Source organism: Equus caballus, chromosome 19 (genome assembly GCF_041296265.1).
Source record: "Equus caballus isolate H_3958 breed thoroughbred chromosome 19, TB-T2T, whole genome shotgun sequence".
NCBI lineage: Eukaryota > Metazoa > Chordata > Mammalia > Perissodactyla > Equidae > Equus > Equus caballus.
In genome coordinates, this window is record NC_091702.1 from 43,857,893 (window position 1) to 43,875,500 (window position 17,608).

General features: G+C 52.8%; 1 protein-coding gene across 4 annotated transcripts in view; it reads left to right on the top strand.

Moving 5' to 3' along the window:
* The window catches only part of MUC4 (mucin-4), a 32,667-nt gene that overhangs the window by 12,941 nt on the left and 2,118 nt on the right, over positions 1-17,608 (top strand). For all 4 annotated transcript variants that reach the window (XM_023623575.2, XM_023623576.2, XM_070243570.1 and 1 more), the window contains 17 exons: positions 270-400; positions 2,007-2,095; positions 3,864-4,043; positions 4,227-4,349; positions 5,141-5,260; positions 5,655-5,863; positions 6,626-6,716; positions 7,165-7,332; positions 7,896-7,997; positions 8,403-8,636; positions 9,729-9,866; positions 11,319-11,500; positions 13,011-13,170; positions 14,098-14,277; positions 14,708-14,781; positions 15,947-16,011; positions 16,094-16,317. In XM_023623575.2, the coding sequence (XP_023479343.2) occupies positions 270-400; positions 2,007-2,095; positions 3,864-4,043; positions 4,227-4,349; positions 5,141-5,260; positions 5,655-5,863; positions 6,626-6,716; positions 7,165-7,332; positions 7,896-7,997; positions 8,403-8,636; positions 9,729-9,866; positions 11,319-11,500; positions 13,011-13,170; positions 14,098-14,277; positions 14,708-14,781; positions 15,947-16,011; positions 16,094-16,317 (2,470 nt within the window). The remainder of the gene's footprint in view (positions 1-269; positions 401-2,006; positions 2,096-3,863; positions 4,044-4,226; positions 4,350-5,140; positions 5,261-5,654; positions 5,864-6,625; positions 6,717-7,164; positions 7,333-7,895; positions 7,998-8,402; positions 8,637-9,728; positions 9,867-11,318; positions 11,501-13,010; positions 13,171-14,097; positions 14,278-14,707; positions 14,782-15,946; positions 16,012-16,093; positions 16,318-17,608) is intronic.

Genomic DNA, 17,608 nt, shown 5'->3' on the forward strand with positions numbered 1-17,608 from the left:
TCTAACCCAGAGTCCTTTATCGCCCCTCCCTGGAAAGAAGGCACAAAGAAGGCAAACCCACCATGGTAGGTGCATTGACACCCAGGCCGAAAGCTGCCCTACGTGATCCCAAACTTGCCAGCAGTTTAAGGCCACGCCTTTGCTCTGGGTAGGCCAGGAAAGGCAATGTGTGCGTCGGGGCGGGGGTGTGGGATGGGTGGTGGGACATCAGGGAGGAGACCCCAGATCTCTCACAGGCATCCTTGTGTTTGTCTCCAAACAACCCCTAGACCAACACCTACCAGGCCATCCTTTCCACGGATGGGAGCCGGTCCTACGCCCTGTTTCTCTATCAAAGCGGTGGTATGCAGTGGGATGTGACCCAGCGCCCGAGCAACTCGGTCCTCATGGGCTTCTCCAGGTAGGACAGGGAGGGCCTGTCAACCCGGAGCAGATAATAGGAAACGGGGCAGAGCAGGGGTTTTGTTCCGCACACACTCCCATCTTCCAGGGCGAGGCATGAATGCTCCCTGCTGGTACGTCTACCTCACACTGACTCCAGTTCCCACTTCTCTCTGTTTCAGATGAAAAGATCTCTACTCACCTTGCCTTCTCTTCTCTATCTCAGTCCTCGTGCTTTGTAATAATTCCCAGAGCTTTGACTTCTCTGATTTCCACAAACGTGGGCTGACCTCTTGACTTCTCAAATATTGTAATAAGAGCAGCCAACATTTATTACACTAAGTACGCAATACGCATTATTTCATTTGATTATCACCGCAATCCCACGAAGGAGATTCTATTTATTACCCATTCTACAGATAAGGAAACTGAGGTACAATAGGTCAGTGATTGCCCAAAGTCACAGGGCTGGGAAGTGGCAAAGCAGGAATTTGAACCCAGATGTATGAGGCTGAAATCTGCCTTCCCGACTTTTGATGGGCTGGGAATTAACCCCTCACTCGGGGGCAGCAATGGCTTGTGTGGGGTCAGTGGCAAAGACGGAGAGTGGAGGGACGGGGACGTGGATGGGGCCGTGGGTTCCTGGTGTGGAGATGACTCAGTCTCTGACACAGCAGTTCTTGGCCACGGTATTTCCAGTTGCTGGTGTGTGCAATCGGTTGTGAAGGTCACATGCAATTTGTTACCGGTAACTCTTAGAGCGCTCAGGATTGCCCCTATAATTATGTCGCTTTCACTTGCTTTTTGATGTGCTGCTCAAGAGAAAGGACTGGAATTATCCAACTAGCTAGGAATTTCACACCACACCATGCTGAGTGTGCCCACAGAAGGTGTCCCGCCTGTGTGCGTCATCTCTCCTGTGTCAGAGAGGAGAATAGATCAGGAGTCACTGCTCTGAGGCATTTCCTCCTTCCTGGAGCAGCACTTTGAACCCCACGGCGAAGTGGGGGAGCACGCATCGCATGCGGCCCTCATTCAGTTCTGAGGGATTTACAAACATTACTGCATTTAATCCTCGCAAAATCTCGAAGTAGATGCCCCCTTAATCCCTCTTACACAGATGTGAAAGCTAAGAATCAGAGACGTTAAGTGACCTGCCCATGGTCACCCAGCTGCTAGTGCTGGAATCAGGAGTTGAATCCATAACTGCCCAGCTCCAGACACCAGCTCCTAACTCTCACAACGAGCAGCCCCCTACGGAACCCTCTCTCTAACCCCTAGCCGAAAGGAAAACGACAGGAAGGAGGCCAGAACTCTGTTGTTTTCACACTCCTGTCTCCTGTCTCATGACCAGTTTCTTGCAGTTATCCATCAGACGTGGAGCAAATTAGAGCCTCTCACCCTTGCCCCATCCATCTCTTCCTCTCTCCTCTTAGTGCTGGGAGCCAGTGATTCTGGTTGACTCACTGAGCAACTGATTGAATAATTGACTGACTGACTGATAACAACTAGGGGGACTGAGTGAGTGAGTGGCTGACTGTCTGGTTGAATGAACGAATAAGTTGCTGACTGAGAGGAAAGACCCTTTTGTGACACAGGCCTATGATTCTTTCCTTTGCCTGCAGTGGAGACGGGCATTACGAAAACAGCCCACTGACGCTCCTGCCAGCATGGGAGAAGTACCGTCCAGACCAGTTCCTGAATTCCAGCTTAGGTAAAAGCACCACCTCATCACACTTGAGCTAGACGCAAGTCCTCTTCTGTCTTCTACTCTGTGTGCCGTGAAAATCCTAGAGGGGCAGCTCCCTAGCATCTCCACCATCCTGAAGGGCGTCCCAGCACAATCTGACCTCCCCTGGGTGTAATTGGGACTTGACACTGACCAGGGAGCTGCTGGTACCTTCTGTGCCCTTGCACAATACAGTCCCAGTTGGAGCTACATCTCCCTGGGATGAGCCAAAGCCAGAAGGTCTCTCAGTGGGGACCCAGAGCCTGGAAGTGAGGCCAGGGGGATGGCGGGAGGTGGGGATATGAATGGGAAGTTAAGGCAATACTCCAAGTGTCCTGTCCCGGAGCTGGAAGGAGAACCCAGACCAGATCCCTTATGGGGAACCTACCAAGAGGAGTTCCAGAGGTCTGACATCCATTCAGTCATCACTTATTGAGCACCTGCTGTGTGCTGGCCACTGTGCAAAGAGCCAGGAATATGAAAAAAAGGGAAAAGACCAACTATGTTTGCTCCCAAAGAGTTCTCGCTCTGGTAAGAAGACCAGTACTTTAGGCCCCATGGGCCTCCTCCATGACTCCATGTACTGTCCTGAGGCCCCAAAGGGGAAGAAATTATAGTTTCCAAAATGTGATAGAACAGAGGACATTTTAGCATTAGAAATCAGCCATGTAAATTGTGAATCATAAATTCAGTTCTATTTGTTCTGTGGCAAGAACTTTTGGTAAACAGAAGCTAAGTCAAATCATGGGTGCCATCTTGTGGAGAGAGCTGCCCTGTCAGATTAGGGCCTTTCTGTCAAAATACATCTGCTTGTGACCTAGGGGACACAATACGACTGTGTGTCACATGCGCGCACATGTTGAACGGGGAGTGTCTGATGTGTTCCCCCTGACACCACGCTATTCTGGAGAATATACACGAACAGATAATCACAAATAATGATTATTCTTGTCAAAACTTTAACATATCCTAGTTATCTTGATAATTTCTTCTTTTGTATAGGAACAGGGTCAAAGTCTAATACACTATGTCCTCCTATATCTTATTGGACTCTGGAGGCCCCCTTCTCACTCATGGCGGCTGGGGTGGGCAGTACATAACTTATGATTAATTAAAGGTCTATTTAAAGTTAAACCCCCCATCAGGGTTTCTTCTCCCTTCCAAGGGTGGCGTCTGGGCACAGAGGAAGCTTCCTCGGCCTCATGGTGTTGGAACAAGCCCCTGCTTCCCATACCACCTTCTCTGTTGCTCCCCAGCTGCCCTCTGAGCATTGGCCTCTGTCCTGGCTGCTTTGGCCACTGACATGTCTGTGCTGGGGGAGAGGGAGGGTCAGGGAGGAAAGACAAGTGTCTGAGAGGGTGGCTGGTGGCTCGCTCACTGAGATATGGGTGCATGAGGAGGAACTGGTTTGGGGGCATTGCAAGGTGTTGGAGCTGAGAGTGACAGATGGTGGGACTGGAGATCAGGGCCAGGGTTTGGCTCTGAGTTGGGTGCAGGTGAGGCCTCCCTGCCTAGCACTCGTCCCAGGATTTCGCCCTAGGATCCAAGCTTTGAGGGCTTTTGGAGGACACATCAAAGGGGCCTTTGGGGAGAAATCACTGCCAATCTGACTGGGTCCCATCTCTGAAACAGCTGTGTCTATGGGGGGAAGTGGCATCCAGAGGGTGCATTTATGAGTTTCAGTTGTCTCTAAAGCTAAAGCAGAGCCTGTGGCCCCAGGCCCTGGGATAACCCCTTTTCCTTTCTTCCCCAGGTGTCAGGGGGCTGCAGGTCTATAGGCTACACAGGGAAGAAAGGCCCAACCCCCGTCTCAGGTGCCTGCAGTGGTTGAAGAGTCAGCCTCAGTGGCCCCACTGGGGCTGGAACCGGCTCTCCTGCCCTTGCTCCTGGTGGCAGGGACTACAGGACTTACGATTCCAGCCCATCAGCATAGGTGACACGTCCTTCCTGTCTCTCGGGGCATCCTCACTGTCCCCCAGAAGCCACCCACCATCCTTCTGGTCGTGCCTGACCTGTCCCTTCCAGGGCACCCTCAGCCCCTCCCCAGAAACGCCCCTACCCCATTCCCACTCCCACCACAGGCATAGTGGCCTGAGCATGTCTGGACTTGTTGCAGGCTGGGGCCTCGGCAGCAGGCAGCTGTGCAGCTTCTCCTCCTGGCGTGGGGGCGTGTGCTGCAGCTATGGGCCCTGGGGAGAGCTTCTTGAAGGCTGGAGAGTGCAGAATCCTTGGCAGTTTGGTATGTGTGTCCATAAAGATCTCAACTCCACCTTCTCTGGAGCTCTCTGCTCTTCCCTGTCAGAGACCAGCCTGGGCTCCACACCAAGCAGTGGAACCCGTAGAATGAAGCCTCTTGTCCCCATTCCCTCCCAGCTCCTTCCCTTCTCTGGCCCTCCATTTCCTGATCTTGTAACATTAGGAAGCTTCTGACATCCCTTCCAGCTCACATCCGAGGGATTTATGATTGAGTGCCTCTTGCCCCATCTCCACTTGGCCCTGAAGCCCCAGCCCAGAATGGCAGCATCCTTCTAGGGAGGCGGAGGGGGCCTAGTCTGACCCTGTCCCTCTGGACCCAGATTACCAGGCTGCCTGGGGAAGACATGGAGTCATCTCCTGCAGAGACCCTCCAAAGGAGCTAGAGAGCACAGAGTTGGGGGGCCGGGACACTGCGGGCCCTCCCCCCTCCTTCCTGTAATCGCAGCAGCCCTCATAGTCCCCAGACCATCAGCCACACCCTCCCACCCCCAGCACTTCGAGAGCAATGGGACTAGCATTCCACCCTTCAAGACAGGAAGTTCCTCAGCCCTGACCATGTGCCCGCCCTGAGGGGTTGGCTGCACATGGCTCCAGCAAGCCTGCCGGGGGACAGTAACTGGTCAATGGCCTGTCATTGAGCAGGGCGGGATCTGAGCTGAGGTGTGCCCGATTCCCAATCCATGCCCTTATCTCCTGTATCACCCTGCCCTACCAAACCTTCCAGCAGGTTCTGCCAGTCCTCCTCTCCCCTCAACACACTGCTCTGCTCCACAGACCAAGAACTGGAGGCACAGAACTGGTGCTGCCGCTGGAACGACAAGCCCTCCTTCTGCATCCTGTACCAGCAGTGGCGGCCCCGCATTGGCTGTGCTGGGTACCGGCCCCTGAGGCCCGGTGAGGCTGCCAGGCCTGCCCTCCGGCAGGATAGAGGCAGAGGATCCAGGGAGGGGCAGCCTCTTGGGGCCTGGACCAGGGCAGCACTAGCCTCCTGGGGCAGGTCTGTGGCCACAAGGGAAGATGGAGACGGGTCCAGTGTATTACAGCCAATGGCAAACAGAAGGGCTTCATACACGGCATCGGGGAAGGAAATGGGGGGTGGGGAGATAATGAGCAGACATGGCTGGGATGGGGGCACAAAAGTATAGAAGAGCTTCTGGGGTGGGTTCTAAACTCCATGAACCCTCCCCAGGCTTCAGTCTACCCAGGCCAATGCCCTGCCTGGGGGCAGTGGGGAACCTCAGACCCTTTGCTGGTCTACTGTGCCAATGTGGCATCTCCTTCTTTCCAGCCTGGATGTTCGGGGACCCCCACATCACCACCTTGGATGGTGCCAATTACACATTCAATGGGCTGGGGGACTTCCTGCTGGTCCGGGCCAAGGACGGAAACTCCTCCTTCCTGCTACAGGGCCGCACGGCTCTGACCGGCTCCGCCCAGGCCTCCAACTTCATCGCCTTTGCCGCTCAATACAACTCCACCAGCCTGGGCCCCATCATGGTGAGCAAGGCAGGGGTGCCAAGACATCCCTGCTCCCCTCACAGGGAGCCTTCAGCTCAGGGACCTTCAGCTGGAAATCCAGGCCCAGGAGGAGGAAGAGAAGGAAGAAGAGAAGAGAGCAGGAAGGAGGGAGGACGCATCCTACCAGTGTAGGGGTTCAAGAGTCCTCCCTAGAGACAGCAGGATTGGGGTCTCGGCCCCACTAGCTGTGTGACTAAGAAATGACAACTGCTGGTGCCTCAGTTTTCTTTTTTTATTTGAGGAAGATTAGCCCTGAGCTAACCACTACCAGTCCTCCTCTTTTTGCTGAGGAAGCCTGGCCCTGAGATAACATCCGTGCCCATCTTCCTCCACTTTATATGTGGGACGCCTACCACAGCATGGTGTGCCAAGCGGTGCTGTGACCGCACCTGGGATCCGAACCAGCAAACTGTGGGCCACCGAGAAGCAGAACGTGCAAACTTAACCGCTGCACCACAGGGCCGGCCCCTCAGTTTTCCTGTAGTAAAATGGGGGTAATAATATTGCCTACCTCACAGGGCTGTTGTGAGATTTAAGTGAGATGATCTAAGAAATGTGCCTGGCTCAGAGCCTGGCCCATGCTAAGCACCCCATACACATTCGCTAGCATAGCCTCATCGTACCCTGTCCATCACCTTCAGCTTTGTCCAGGGCTCAGGTTCTAACCTCTCTGCAGCCTCCTTACTCAGCCTCTGGGCCCGCCTGCAGACTGGGCTTAGGCGTCCTCCAATTCCCTTCCAGGTTCAATGGCTCCTTAAGCCCAATGACACAATCCAAGCGCGGCTCAATAACCAGACTGTGACATTTGAGACTAACCGTGAAGACGCAGAAGGTAGGCTGGGGACAGCCATCTGCTGCCCTCTCCTGCTTCCCTGGGTCAGGGTCAGCGGGGTGCCTGCACCTGGGAACAGTGTGTGGGGATGGAGGCAGCACTGGGGCAGAGGGCAGAGGAGAATGGTCGCCACCCCTGCTGTCCCTTCAGCAGCTGTGCCTGAGCATCTCCTTCACCCAGGAGCCGGGCATTAAATTTTCCCTCCTCACTTCCTCCCTTCCTCCAGGGCTGTGACAGCCTCTCTGTGGCAGCCCCTGTCCTCTGTCCCTGGGTAGAAGGTGGTGATGTGGGCCTTGAGGGGGTCCTGTGGGTTTGGTTTTGAGCTTCTGGAGAAAGACATCCCAGAGCTGCTCTTAAAGTCCTCTTTGCATCTTGAACCTTCACGACTGCCAAGTCTTGGGCCTGCAGGGTTCCTGGATTCTTCCTCATCTGTCTCCCAACTCTCTAGGCCAGGAGACATTCAACACCACCGGAGTCGTAATGACCCGCAATGGCTCGCTGGTGTCAGCCAGCTTCGATGGGACAGTGACCATCTCAGTGATCGCTCTCTCCAACATCCTCCACGCCTCCTGCAGCCTCCCAGAGGAGTATCAAAACCGCACAGAGGGCCTCCTGGGTAAGAAGCAGGCTGGGCGCCGCCTCTGAGGCTGAGGCAGCAGCAGGAGCTTGGACCCCGAGTCCGCAGGCAAATCCTTCTCCCACTGGCCTGTGACATCCCAGGCTGTGCCCTCTCAGCCTCCTTGGAGCAGAGCCCTGTGGGCACAGAGTGGCAGGGAAGGGCCCCTTCAGCTACCTTTAAGGCTCACTTCCTGTCCTCCCCAAGCTAGATTCCAGGGCAGCCAAGGGGCCAAGAAAGAGGGGCTCTGGGGAGGGTGGGGCCAGCAGCTGCCCTTCTCCTGCCTCCAGCCTCACACCTCCCATCCCTCCCTTCCTCCCCCACATTCCCTCCCTTCTTCCTCTATTTCTTCCTTCATTTTCTCCTCTTGGCTCCCTGAAACAGAGGGCGGGCTATGAAGCTATGGTCCTCTTCCTTCCTCTTGGAGGACTGAACTGAGAACAGATGCAACTGGAAGAGGCTTTCCAGGTCCCCTCACATCTTGAGTGTGACCCACTGGATGCTCCCCAGGGAAGGGGAGAGCCACAGTTGCAGGGTGGCCGACCTCCTACTCTGTCCCTCAGGGGTCTGGAACAACAATCCAGATGACGACTTCAGGATGCCCAATGGCTCTACCATTTCCCGAAGCAGCTCTGAAGAGATGTTTTTTCACTATGGAATGACCTGTGAGTCTGGGCCTCAGAGTCCTCGGGGCAGACGGAGCAGGGCCAGGATGAAGAAAGCCGGGAGCATTGTCTCCCTCAGGCCTGTGGGAACCAGGCCTCCGTCCTTTGTGAGGGAGGGGTGGAAAGGCCAGGAGGAGATGCTGAGGATTCTGGTACCACCCCAGATTTGTCCCCTCCATCCCCATCCCACCTGCGTCTCTATCTAGAAGAGAGGATGAGGGAAGTGGGTGGCCCTCACATACTAAAGCAGGGATTTCCAAACCAGAAGCAGGAAGCCCCTCTCTCCCTCCATGTCCCCCTCCACCACCCCAAGCCATATAAAGTGAGGGTAAGGGGTGGGCACAGCAGAAATAGAGCTGGAGTCCCACCCCTGGGACCACCACCACGGCGCCTCATGTGTTACAGGGAGAATCAACGAAACAAGCCTCCTCGGCAAGAGAGACGACCAGCTGCCTTCCAACTTCACTCCTGTCTTTTTTTCCGAACTGTTGAGAAACAACTCCTCGAGTGAAAATTTGGCCTCCGAGTGTAACGGAAATCAGCAATGCATCTACGACACCCTGGCCACAGGAAGCAGAAGCACCGGACTGCACACTAGCATGCTCTTTAGACAATACCAGGAGATGAACGCCACCCTCAGTAAGCGACCCGAGGCCCAGGGAGGGGTTTGCACTTACGAGCCAGATGACCAGCCCTTCTTCCGGGACACTCCTTTCAGCTTCACATTTTTAAATTTAACAGATTCTCTTGCCCTTGTTATTCCTCTGTTCAAACCCTCCCATACTCCCCAGCTCACTGTGTCCTTACAATGACCTTCAAAACTCTGCCCAGTCTGGCCCCACTGCCTCTGGAAACTCTCCTCCTAGCATCCCTGCCTCTTTCCCTCCACTCCAGCCCCACTGGCTCCTTTGTGTTCTTCAGACACGCCAGGCTCACCCCCAACTCTGAGACTCCTCACATGCTGTTCTCTTTGCCTGGAACGCCCTTCCCCCAGACAGCCACAGGCTCACCTCTCACCTTCAAGTCTCTCTTCAAATGTCTCCTTCTCAGCAACGCCTTTCTTGGCTAGCCTGTCTAAAATTTCATTCACCCACACTTCCTATTCACCTTCCCTGCTTTATTTTTTCTCCTTAGCATTTATAACTACCTAACATATTTTCTAATTTTCCTAAGTATCTTTTTTATGGTTTGTTCATTGCTGCGTCCTCACTACCTAGCACAGTACCAGCCACATGGTAGGTGCTCAATAAATGTGTTAAGTAACTGAGTGAATGAACAAACAATAAATTGGAAATAGCCGGGCTCCGAAAAACAGAGAGCAGTGAAAGGTTTTACTCCCTGTTTCCTGACAAATGCAGTGGCCGTCTAGATATTACCCTCATGGTTTCAGCCGTCTTCCAAAGGTAAAACTCTGGGATGATCTGAACAACTCTGTTCTATGATTCACTTCGTACCATGCCCAGCATAGCACTCTGATCAGGCAAGAACTTGAAGTGAATCCTGTTTGGGGAGAAGATAAAGAGAGAACAAAGATTTGGCCAGGTGGACAGGACAATTCACCCCAGTCTGCGGAGGGCCAAGAGCAGGCACACAGAATAACCCCTGCCTCCAGTGGTGGGCCACAGCCTTAGGGATGCCTACACAAGCCAGAGGGCTAGAGAGAGGGAGAGGACGCCCTTAAGGCAACGGAGGGTTCTGCCTCTGACCCCGAATCCCCTCTTTGTGCTTCAGATCAGTATCCACCCTCTATTGAAGGCGATCGCGTGGTGGAAGCCCACATCGGGAAGACCAAGCTGTTTCAGTACACCAGCAGCTCTAAGAATGTCACCTTTATTCTCAGAGACAACAACACTGACTGCAAGCTCTTTGGTGAGAATGCTTGGCTGGGGGAGTGGGAGAGAAGGCCAGAGTCAAGCTTTGGGTAATTTTGGATTATTATACCCTGTGTAACTTCATGTCACTTTACCCCTGGAATAACCAGGACCAGCATTTCTTAGGAATGATCCTCATAATTCAAATAGGTGTCCCCAGTGAATAGCAGTGATGGGCTTCTGGCAATGTGGCCAGCTAGCTAGACTGACTCCGGGCACGTACAATTGATTCAAAGATCACTTCATCTCAATCTAATAATATGCAGCCATCTTTAATCATCTTTATGCAATCACCAAATTATTAGAATAAAGTATAACAATGAATAAATACTAATTTAAAACATTTCATATCTAATAAAAGAAGGATATAATGTGAAACAAGATTTAAAGAAATACAAATACCTTCGACTGGTGCATTTCTCACTATTTGTATGTTTGCCAACCACGTTTACCTAACTTTGTCGCTCCTTGTCTGCTTTTCTGTGCTGGGACCAAGCAAAGCTTCATCTCTCCCTCCCAGTCAAGGCGTGGAGCACCCCCAGGCCTGTAACCACAATCTGGGTCAAAGAGTCAAAGCCTACAGTTGCAGCTTGACTTCTGTTGCCTGCGCTAATTATACTGGTGTCTGTTTGTTCTTAACCCAAAGCCCTTAGGGACCTTATTCTGAGCTGTGAGCACCTCTGTACCTCATTTTCTTTCTCTGCACAAGAAGGGATGGCTTTGTCTATACCCTTTTGCTCCACATGGCTGCCTCCTAGGTGCTGGACCACGGCATCAGGAGATTTTTTCCACCACTAGTCTCCTCTCTTGAAGAGTGGTGGCCTGGAACTTCCTCTTGTCTGTTCCCTACTGTCAGCTCCTCTCAACCTGCTGTTTTAAGGAGACTTTCTTATTTTCTTGAAAAATGTAAGACAAGTTTGATCAGAAGAGTCCTTATTGCTATGTAGCAGTGTTTCACTATAGTCTGGTTTCTGAAGGGGTGGCTGGTCAAAGGTCAGGGAAGTGAGACGGGTGGGTGAGAAATCAGGGCAAGAGATGGGGCTGCTGTGAAGATGAAGCCAGTTTGGCCTGCAGTGTAGCCTGGGGAGGTGTTGGGAGGATCCTGGCCTTTATCCTCCATCCCTCCTGGATGTCCCATCCCAGTGCAGGCCCAGGGAGGGTTGCCCTTTGGGGTCTCTTCAGGGTGCAGCTGCCTTCCCCTCTGTGGAGTTCCACCCTACAATCAGTTTGTTGGGCTGGTGCTACCTCCAGCTTGGAGCGTGACCAGGATCACCCCAGGAAACCAGCCTTGCTCTAGGAAATGCCTGATGAGATGTAAGAGATGGTCTGAGAGGGGTGGTGGAAGTCCAGCATCAGCACTCAGGGTATTAGATGCCAGATGCCAGGACATGTCAGACAGCAGAGCAGACGAGGCTTCCAGCTCTCAATGACCTCATTTTCCCCGGGACAGAGAATGGGACATTGCTATGGACACCAACGAAGGTGGAACCATTCACTCTGGAGATTCTAGCCAGAAATGTCAAGGACAACTTGTCATCTGTACTCCAGCCAAAGACAGTGGTCTGTGCCTGCAAGGCAGAGAGCCAGTGTTTATACAACCAGACCAGCAGGGTGGGCAATTCCTCCTTGGAGGTGAGTGTTGGGCAGAGGGTGGGAGGGAAGTTTCTGTGTTGGGGGGAAAAGGAAGTGGGAATTGAAGGGATGTCTTAATTCAGCCCCTCTGTGGTGATGTGTGTGTTGGGTGGTGAGTGAGAAGAGCAGATACCAATCTCAAGCCACAAACTTACCTGTATAAGAAACAGAACTTTCTTTACTGCTTATAGCTCAATTGAATTTTTATCTCCCAGCTCTCATTCTGGCAGCCTAGCAGGACACTTCCACCTCAGCCTTTCTTAGAGTTTCCCAGTGGTTCCCAGCTCCACAGTCCTGGAACAGGCATTGAGATGCAGGGTAGGAAGGTGTCTGTGTGGTCCCTGGGCTGAGTCCACGCAGATCACAAGATCCATGCTCCCTGCTCTTCAGGGAGGTGCTCTGCGGCGTCTGTGCCTTGCTCAGACAGAGGAAACCTTTTGTAAGGTGGTTTAAAGTCCCTTCTGCCTAGAAGCACCTCACAGCCATTTCTCTCTGGGGTCTCGTCATCACGGTGTTGGGAAAAGAGGTGCAGGTCTCCTCTCATCTTGGCACCCCAAACCCCTTTGTTTTCTCTTTCCCTCCAACTAAAAGAAGCATCTCTTTTCAGTTTGAAGAAAATCCTTCTCCCTTCAAGTTTCTAGCCAAGATACTTGGCCTAAGTCCATGAATCTTGGCCCATCTGTTTTTTTAATTCTAATTTTTTTATATAAGGGGAGCTAGAAAGGAAAGGTTTGGCTGGCAATGCCCCACCACCCCCTTACCCCTTATACACACTCACCCGTCTCCTGAGGCCTGAGCAGAGATTCCTACTTGAAAGGGGTAGAGGTAGGGGAGCCCAGGGGGAAAAGGAAAAAAATGCAGAGTGGGAAAAACAGAGATTAAAATCCATATGTTATTGTAGATATCCTAAAACAGGTGGTCTCGGAAGTAGGATGGTTGGCGGGTTCCATTGTAGGGAGATTTCCAGAGTCATCGCAGTAGGGGAGCCCGAAAGGAGAAACCAGGGAGCTCCGGGGGCTTCCTGGAACCGTGAGCTCCCCTGTTGTTGTTCTGGTTCCTGCGTGTTCTCGGTGTGCTGAGTGAGGCTCCGTCCTCTTGGTTCGAGAGTCGGCAAGAAAATGTACAGCAGATGATGGCAGCTTATACAGGATCCAGTTTTCAAGGGAGAGTAGAATATTTGCTTATATAGCCCCCGTCCTACTCTAGAAAGGATTTCAGACAAGGAGATATGGTGTGAGAAGGAACAGGCTGAGATCCCGGGGCAGGGGCCAGGAACGGGGTCAGGGGAAGAGTGGCCAAGGGAGGCCGAGTGGGCTGGAGGGCGGTATGCCTTCAGGTGGGGTCGTGCAGGCCCAGGGCCTGGTCAAGAAGGTGCTCAGTAGATGCTGGCAGAATTTAGACAGGACTCAGGGTCCGTGGGTTCTCAGACCAGAGGGGTCAATACACAAACCCCCAGAAGCCCTTAATGGTTCAGCATCCTGGCTGCCCAGTGATCAGCAACCCATTCCAGGTGGCTGGCTGCAAGTGTGACAAGAACACCTTTGGCCCCTACTGCAATCTCTCCACGGACCTCTGTGAGGAGGCATGCTTCCCGAATGTGACATGCGTTCGTGGGAAGGGCTGTGAGGCCTGCCCCCCACACCTGACTGGGGATGGGCGTCACTGTGCAGGTGAGCCAGAACAGGGCCCCGGCAGGAGGAGGTTCTGGGGTCAGGTGACATTTCAAGGGCCTATGGCAGCCAAGGGCAAACCATTTCTCCCTTTTCCAGCAAGGCTTTAGGATGCTCAGTATAGGAGGGTATGGTAAGGCGTGAGGAGGCAGGAGAAGACCTCGTACAGGCAGGCGGGGGAGGCCAGGGCAGAGCAGCCCTGAGGCACTGATGGGGAAAATCCAGGTTAAAAGGCTGCAGACGGCCTGGAGAAGGGTGGAGACTTCCAGCAACAGCCAGGGGACCAGAGGCAAGCCGGGGCCCTCAGGCTCCTCTTTGGAGGTCTTTGGAGATGCAAGGCCCAGGGTCTCTGCATCTCCCTGGGCAGGCATTTGGAGGGGCGGTCGTGGGCATCCGGTGGCAGAGGTCCACAGTTTCCCTTTGAGTCCTCCTCCCACCACTCTGTTCCTCAACCTCTGAGCCACTGGAGTCATGATGAGCAAGATCACAGCAAGGCCTCCACCAAGCCCCCTAAAGCACCCGAGTGAAATGTAGAGACCACTGTGTCTTCTGAGCAGAGGCCAGAGCGCTAGAACCACAGCTTTATCCAGGCAGGAAAGGGGATGGAAGTGGAGAAAGCAGGCTGGCGTGCCCTTCTCCCGCCAGCCTGCTGGGTCCTTTCCTGATGCGGAGGGTCTGATAAACACTCCATTCCCTCAGCAGAAGTGGGAGAATACCTACCCAGCAGAGGAAGAGGGTTGCCCAGCAGAGAAATGCTCCGCAAAGGGAGAAGGATAGTTTGGGGTTCAGAGTGGCCCAGAGCAGAATGTAGATTGAGTGGGTTTGGGGGGAAAGAAACCAAGCCTGTCCTAGGAGCAGCTTTCCATGGGCTGGGGGCTCCCGGTGCTACCCAGCATGGTGTTGCTGACCTCTCTGCTCCCTCTGCAGCTCTAGAGACCCCTCTGCTCTGTCAGAACAAGTCCTGCCCTGTGAATTACTGCCACAACCACGGTCACTGCTACATCTCCCAGACCGAGGGCTGCCAGCCCACCTGCACCTGCCCCCCAGCCTTCACCGACTCCCGCTGCTTCCTGGCCGGCAACAGTTTCACTCCAACCATCAGTCTAGGTAGCCCCAGATGCCCCCGCCATCCCTACTTCCACACGCCTCTTGCCTTGGGGGGAGATGAGGGAGCCTGGGGACCAGGGCTGAGTTCCTCAAACCCACAGGACAGAACTCCAATTTCTCTCGGTGGTGGTAAGTTATAGGCTGTGGGAGCTACTGGGGGGCAGCAGTCCCAGCATGAACCCCAGGCCCGAGGGGTCTGCTGAGCACAGACTGCAGACGACCTCACAGCTCAGAGAGCTGAGAGTCGGGGAAGCCGTGACCATAGTTGAACAAGCACTAGGTGAGAGTCAGCAGACTCGGCCACTTCTCTTGATGCCTCTGGTGACCTATCACTGTAGAATGTGGTGGTCTCCCCAACTGGCCCAATGGCCTTTTTGGGTAAGTCTGGGTAAAGCATGAGGTGCTATGAATCTGCTTCTCCCATCTCCAGAGCTTCCATTGAGAATCATCCAGATGTCGCTCAGTGAAGAAGAAAATGCCTCTGCGGCAGAGGTCAACGCCTCGGTCAGTGCTGCAGGCCCGCTCAGTGGGGACGCGGGTCTTGGGAGGTTCCGGGCAGGGCCTTAGCCATCGCTTGTGCATTCTGCATCTCATCATCCATCTTGACTCAATTGCCAGCAAAGGCTGGAGCCCTCTGGGGTGCGAGGTGGGGGTTGGGGGTCAAAAAGGTAGAAAGCCCCAGGACAGGGACCTCTGAGGGGACTGGAATGACCAACTCGCAATGAGCAGAGTCTAGGGTGACCGCCTCACCCAGCCTCTCCTTCTGAGCATCCCTCGAGACCTTCACTTGGGTATATTACATGGAAGAGACACGAGAAGGAATTTCACCTCCAGGAAGCCTTCCCTGACTTCCCAGAGGCAACTGGTGCTTCCTCTTCCTGTCTCCCATGCCCCTGTCCATTCCCCAGTCACAGGCAAAGTAGCACAGAAGTTGAGTTATCCAGACTGTAGAATCCTACATACCTGGGTTCGAATCCTGGCTCCACCACTCACCAGAGCAGGTGCAATAATTAGACAAATTATTTGATGTTTCATCTGTAAAAACCGAAAGAATAATAGTACATGTGACAGTGGGTTGTGTCAAAGTTTAAATGATAATGTATGTAAAGTACTCAGCATGGTGTCTGAAACACAATAAGTGTTCAAAAATTATAATAATAATAATTCCTACTACTACTCCTCCTACTACAGCCCTCCACACTGCGTGGTAAAATCTGTTGACATTTGTCTACTGCCCCAGACTACGGGTCTTGGAATATGGGCTATTCCTAAGTCACCTTGACATGCCCAGCACCCGAACACCCCCTAGGTTTGGTTAAAGATAGTTGATGTTCAATAGACCTTTGGGGAGAGAAGGAGTGGGCGAAGCAGGGATCAGAGGCAAGGTAGGGGGCGTTCACTTCAGATCCTCCCTTCATAGTAAGAGCAGGGGGGATGGTATGTAAAGTCCTTCACTCACCCACAAACTTTATTAAGCAGGGACCCACGCCACTCACTGGGCAAGGCTGGGGTGTGGGGATGCAGAAATGGGTGAGATGTTCTGGGGTCCTGGGGCTCACGTTCAACGGAGGAAACATACAGGGATGAATAAATGCATTAAAGTGGCAGGGGTCTCCCTCATGGACTGGGCCTCACCCCTACCGCCCCCAACCCCCCTCCTCTGCCCTAGGTGGCCTACAGACTGGGAAACCTGGAAGTACGGGCCTTTTTCAGGAACAGCCAAGTGGAACGCATGTAAGTGGGACTGTCCCCACCTGGTCCCTGGGTCCTCCCCCTCCCCCTCTACTTAGCCTCTCACTGTGTCCCTCCCACACAGCAATCCCATCACAGGAAGCACCCTTCAACACTGGAAGGTCACCTCGACATTCCGGTACCGCCCTCGGGGTCCCGTCATTGACTTCTTGAATAACCGGCTGGTGGATGCAATAGTGGAGGCCTTCCTCCAGGCCCCGAACAGGAGGTGGAAGAGAAGCGAGGGGCCCAGGAACAACGTGGTCTTCCAGCCCCTCTCCAGGGAAGATGTGCGCAGTGTGATGGCTCGTGAGTCACTATATTGGGGACAGTCCAGCATAGCTGAGGGGAGGAGGTAAAGGGAGGGAGCCTGTCACAGATTTTCAGCCCACACAAACCCCTGGTGGAAAAGTATTCTATGGAGGGCCACAGACAAGCAAGAAACAAGTTAATTTAGCTTTATGTGTAATTTTTGAGAGAAATTATGAACAGTTTACCCACCAGCTTTCTAGATCCAAGCGCAGGAACACAAAATACTGCTTGAGAAATGCCCGCATGTACAGTCTCACAGAGTAGTTAGTTACTCCAGCTGCCACCTGCCTGCCCATCACTGCTGATGGTTTTCTTTCTTTTAATAAAATTGTTAATGATTTTGTTAAAAACACCATTGCACTTCATAAACGTAAACAAGGACATCCCTTTTGCTTTTGTCCTCCGGCTGGGGGATATTAAGTTGAAGACTGGAGACCTGAGCCAGGGGCAGAGGTATTCCCTCCTTGAAAGGGTGTGACCCTGTCCAAAATCCATTCCCAATCCAGGCCTCAACACCCGCATCCAGAAAATGGGATGAGATTTCTGACGTCCCTGTCAGCTCTGACAGCCCCTGATTATCCCAGAACGGACGAGACAGGTTGGCAAGCTTGCCAGAGAAGGAAAGGAACAGTTTACCCTGTTTGGGTAGTGAGACAGAGAACATGCCAAACCCAACAGAAGCTGCTATGTGGCTTGGGTGTGGGATCAAGCAAGAGCTTCTTCTAGCACGCAGGCTAAGCCGCCGGCCTCCGGGGGCAGCAGTGTGAGATCCTCTGAAGTGCTCTGTGTGTGTGGTCGCCGGGAGGGCTGGGTATAAGGCAACAACAACCCCATAACTGTCTCTGCCTTTTCTTAAAGAAAACAAACCAAAAACCCCCACAATTTTTATTATACAAGTACAATATGTTATTGTAGAAACTTTAGGAAACACAAATTAACAAAAAGAAGAGAAAAAGATCACCTGTAGTACCAGTCCCCAGAGACGAATCCATTTTGCACATATCATTCTGAATTTTCTTTTATGCACAGGAACCTTCCCACATATCAATATTCTTTTATAATAAAGGGATCAAATCGTACCTAATGTTTCATAACCTCCTCATTACTTAAACGACTGTGAGCATATTACTTTGCATATTGTGTACAGAGTCCCATTGGATGTATTATTTTATGTTTTAATACAGTGTGTTAGGACGTAGTTTAAACAGCGTTATGCGCACCGTGATCCTGTGTCAGGTGGTTACTGTGTCAGGCACTGGACTGACTGCTCTGCATATACAATCTCATT